At 48.0% G+C, this 4,842-nt stretch overlaps 1 protein-coding gene across 1 annotated transcript in view; it reads left to right on the forward strand.

The window, feature by feature from the left end:
- Positions 1-229: 229 nt before the first annotated feature.
- Positions 230-4,842, forward strand: part of CSUI_008512 (ser thr phosphatase family protein) — a 10,118-nt gene continuing 5,505 nt past the window's right edge. Inside the window, exons 1-4 of the mRNA XM_068068641.1 lie at positions 230-1,387; positions 2,077-2,232; positions 2,767-3,019; positions 4,006-4,142. Of these exons, the coding sequence (XP_067919381.1) occupies positions 926-1,387; positions 2,077-2,232; positions 2,767-3,019; positions 4,006-4,142 (1,008 nt within the window). The 5' untranslated portion in view covers positions 230-925. The remainder of the gene's footprint in view (positions 1,388-2,076; positions 2,233-2,766; positions 3,020-4,005; positions 4,143-4,842) is intronic.

Raw genomic sequence — 4,842 nt, forward strand, 5'->3', positions numbered from 1 at the left:
GATCACCGTAGACCCTGTACCGAAATAATAGCACCGTATTTTGTAAGGGATTCTGCACAAAGAATTCTGGAACCGCCTTGATTCCGGTTCCAATTTGCCGCGAAAAAAAAGTCAAACAGATGGCCGTGGGAACATGAACACCCCCTTGCGGATTAGACCTGACCCCCAGTGTGTCACGGCCAGCCGGGCTCGTGAAGTCGCTGTGCACGCGATGCGACCGGACGCGGACTTTAGTCTTGCCTTTCCTGGCTCTCAGGATTCTCAAGTAGCTGCTTTTAGTTTCTGAAAGTGCTCTTGAGGGTGACTTACCGTCTTGTCGCACTGCGTCTCCATGGCCCCCAGCGTCGCACCGCTCCACCGCGCCTGCCGCGCTAGTCGTCTCCGCTCACCCCTTCACGCCCATACACGACTGTTTGGCCGCAGCAACCCTAGTACTGTTTGCCCTTTATCACTTTCCGGCCGTTCGCGGTGCTAACCTACCAGAGTTCTTCAAACGAATGGCTGCATCTTTCAGCGATGTCACATCTTGTCAGTTCTTCGCAGGCAGTCGCGGCGGCGAGACATCCGGCGATCCTGCCTCCTCGTCTGTATATATAGAACTTTTCTGAGCTTGCTGTTCGTTCGACAGGCACACTGAGTAACCTAGAAACGCAACCCCTTTTGCATCATCCTACTGCAGCCGCGGCGGTCAGCTGTGGGTGCCGCGGTGGTTCTTTTCGGTTAGAATTTCTGTCTCGCAACGAGGATCATATGCCGAGCACCGCCTCGTTGCCTGAACGTGATTCTCTTGAAGGATCGCTGTGTTAGACGGTTCCACCCTGGCGCATTGCCAGGCAAGGTGACTGGGCTGTTACGTCCGGTCTGCGGGTCTTCCACGACCTCCGTGCCGGGGACTCGTTGACTTCAGCGAGCTCACTTTTGCAGAATGGAACGTCGTGGTCGTTTGTCCTCCAGCGGCATCGCTCGGCCCGTTGTCTTCTTTCTTTCTTCTGTCTTCCTGCGGCTCGATGCAGCTATGGGATTTCGATCTCTTGTCCCCTTGAGTTCCAGGGGGACTGATGCGCCACCCGGGCTAACAGTGGGGCACTCCGGTATTTTCGCCACTCCTCCCGGTCTGTTACTTTCAGGGAAGAGATCGTTATCGTGCAGTTGCATCTCCCAGGTGGAGGTGAGAATGGACGGCCCCAGCGTGTCGTTGTATCCGAGGAACACCGCGAGGGGTTCTGACAGCTTTGCCCCGCTTGTTGATGGCGACGGTTCATCTCGTCGTCCTCTATTCTGTTGCAGTGACAAGGACGAGGCTCTTCAAAGTGTTCATGAGGCCCCGGATGGCGTTTCATTCGCTTCTATAGGAGACACGGGGCTCCTCACGAATGCGCTTCGTCGGGTAGGTCTAGGTCGTAACCGTCACAGCTGCTGGACGAACGTGTAACCATCCCAGAGTGTTTGTCTTGGCTCTTATTTTGTGTCTGTTGTGAGCCCCGCCGAAGATCTTTTTTCTGTCATTCTCAGAAACCTTCAGCACAACTTCAGCTCTTCAGTTGCGGTCCATCACGCAGTCATATGTATATACACCTTTCATGTTCCGTACACTGTGTGCTAATCTACGAAGCCGTCTTAGCAGAATGAAGGCCTTTGTCTTTTTGACGATGAGACCTATGCTCAGTGAAGTCGTAGAATTGATTCTCCCCGTCGTCTTCCCGTGGATGTGCATATTTCTTGCATACTAAAAATACTAGAGGGCGACCAAGTGTTTGCTTTCTCTTCCTCTGTCATAAGTAAGTCGCTGTCGTCGTCGTCATCGTCGTCACGTACGTCCTAATCCTTTCTTGTCTTCTTCCTCTTTCTTTTCGAGGCTTCGAAGAGTGATGTCGGATGTCTTTTCCTTTCACCGTCTTCTGTCTCTTCGTTCAGTTGTCCGAACTTCTTTTTCTCCCGGCGACATTCCTGTCTAGGGCAGTTGATCGTATGATGTATGTTCAAACAGTACGACGCTCACCCAGGCCAACAGAGGAGAGAGAGATCCCCATGTGAGAGTGCACCCTGAGGAATTTCTTTCATGTCGTTTTCTCTCAGAATACTAAAACCCTGGCAGAGTGGAGTTCTACACTTGATATCCGGTGGATTAACTTGCTTGGAGATAATTTCTATCCTCACGGAGTCATCGGGGTCGATGATCCTATTTGGGACGATATTTTCAACATTCCATTCGGTTTTGCATCTCTTGAAAAGGTAGGTATGATGATACACATGGCTTTTTTTACTTCTCACCCCCGGAGTAGATGCATGGCTTTCCATCTGTCTCCTTTCTGTCTTCAACCGACCCGCCGATCTGTTTTATCTTCACCCACGATTGGTATCGGCTGTTAGTCCTCATGAAAATACATCGCTGGTCTTGTCTACGGACTTTTGAGTCTATTTTCCAAAGGATGTCTTTCTCTCCCGTAACAACGAACAAGAGTCGTTTCATTCTATCTATCTGTCTCTTTCATCTTGTAACTTCTTTGAGAGAGGCAGCTTCGTTGTGTTGCTGTTGATGTGAAATCCCTAGGATGAGAGTGGTTTACATCATACGCCACAAGAAGAGGCTCATGACTTTCGTGTCGTGAAGAGGAGTAGTCTTTTCGTTTTCTCGTGGGAACCTACTAAATACATGTAGCCAACACTGCTTTTTTTATCTCTTCAAGAATCGTCACATAGCTCTGAGAACCCCCGTTCTTTTGCAAATGGCATGTTTCGTTTCCTCTTGTTCCGGTGTCTCTACAGGTGGCCATTTTTCCTGTCCTAGGAAATCATGACTACTACACGGATCCTTATGCACAAATCGCTCGTTACCTTCGAAATGCCACAGTGCCAGACGTAGTCGCGGGTGTCGCTCTAGCATCTGAAGCATCGACATTTGAAGGCCCAATAAGTACTTTTGCTGGTGTGGATGTCGTGAAGCTATCTCAAGCGCATGCGGTCTTTCCTTGGATTCACTTGAAGAAGACGAATAAAGGCATGAAGTTCCTCAAGAATGGTATATCTTTGTAGCAGCATGTATGTACATACGCTCGTACATATTCGTGTTCATGTCTATACATTGTCCACGTGCGCTCATAGTTCCTTCACTCTCGTGATTAGGTCGCTCATGACGGAAAGAAAAGAAGAAGGTGGCGCTTCAAGTTCGTCTGAAGCCGTGTGTCACGAAGTGCTCTCCATCGGATGTCTTTGTATCGGTGACGCTTCTGTATGTACCGCTTCAAAGCAACTTCACGATTTTAGAGGAGTAGAGACACTTGCCTGCCGCAGGCACATACGTCGTCTGCAGCACATGAGATGCAGGACATGTTTGTCGTGTTGCCTCACACCAAAGCAAGATTCATGAGGGGCTCAACATACCATTTTGGGAATCTCTTTGATAGGACACTTTTGCTGAGTTCCCTCGCGGCTTACGCTCACTGCTTGTCGTGACTGGATAGGAGGGTAGGGGTAACACAGCCTATTAGGTTGTGCGTGAGATAATTAGTTCCTCTCTACGTATCTGAAAGAAATGAAAGAGTCGGTTCATCCTCTTTTCTAGACTGGTTTCTCCAACGGAGTGATGAGGGCACATACATGTGAGAAAAACGCTTGAAGAGTGTCTACTTGTGAAATTTGCTTGCTTGCTTGCTTCCCTGCTTGCTCGTTTACAAGTCTTCGGGTTCTTCCTTTGTGAGTTCCTGTGTAGTATTATGCTTATCTTCATACCTATGCATATATTAGGTTTCAATGTTATGCCTCGAAGGATACCCGATTTTGTAACCTACGCATATGTATTTATATGTATACATTGGGTTATGTATCTCTGCGGGGTTCGGCCCATCTATAGATATGTCCGTCTGTGGCCGTCTGTGTAGGAAGCTTTGTATCAGGTATGCATGCATGCATGTGTTGATATATGTACGTTGAAGGGGGATGTAAAGTAAAAAGTATGTACTGTCATTCTCTATGTTCGCTCGGTCGTCTGTTGAATCTCTTTTGCAGTGGATATGCGAGGAGTGGAAGGTGATCGATGGCGCTTTCCAAATTACTGGTATTTCACACGTCATGTATTTCGGAATGTCCCTCGGCACTTAAGCAATCCATTCAAAGTCAATGAAAAGCTCGACAGCGTTAGCCCTGTAAGTTGGAGTAGTTACTCTCACTTCATCCTGGCTGACGTATCTGGTATCTCCTTACTTACTGCCTGTTTTTACGGGGAAGATGAAGACGAAGAGTAAGAGCTGTTCTGCTCTTTCTCGTATGGCGCCAGAGAAGAGAATGCGTTTTGCTGAGCACATGCGTTTCTCTCTGCTCTCTGTAAGAAGTTCTCTCTTTCGAGAGGCACATGCTGTTTAGACAGACAGTCCCATCTGGATTTATCAGAGCGGGAGAAGGAGACGATGAGAGCATCGGATTACCAGCGGAGAAGTTTGGATGTTATACTTTCATATAAGAGTATGCTGTTAGGTTAGCGCTGTCATTTCAGTGAATATAAGCACGTGCCTGTCTGTCTGCTTCTCTCACGTGGATCAACTCTGTCCTGTACGGTCGTATTGACCGGTCCGAATTGCCTACGTACTAACTGATCATTACCGTAATGAATATTTCATGGAGTGAGGTGCCATTAGTTGCTACGTCGTGTAGAGTTTGTTAGGAGAAGAGAGCCCGACCGGGAGGTACATACTTCGCGATGATCACTTCACACGTATCTTGGGGACCGTCAGTGCACACTCTACCGCTGCTATCGATTTCAGCATGTATGTACTCATTTATCGGCTCTATCTATCTTTAATCTATCTATTTCTAATCTATCTTCAATCTTTAATCTTTAATCTATCT

The sequence above is a fragment of the Cystoisospora suis genome (genome assembly GCF_002600585.1).
Source record: "Cystoisospora suis strain Wien I chromosome Unknown contig_4786, whole genome shotgun sequence".
Taxonomy (NCBI): domain Eukaryota; phylum Apicomplexa; class Conoidasida; order Eucoccidiorida; family Sarcocystidae; genus Cystoisospora; species Cystoisospora suis.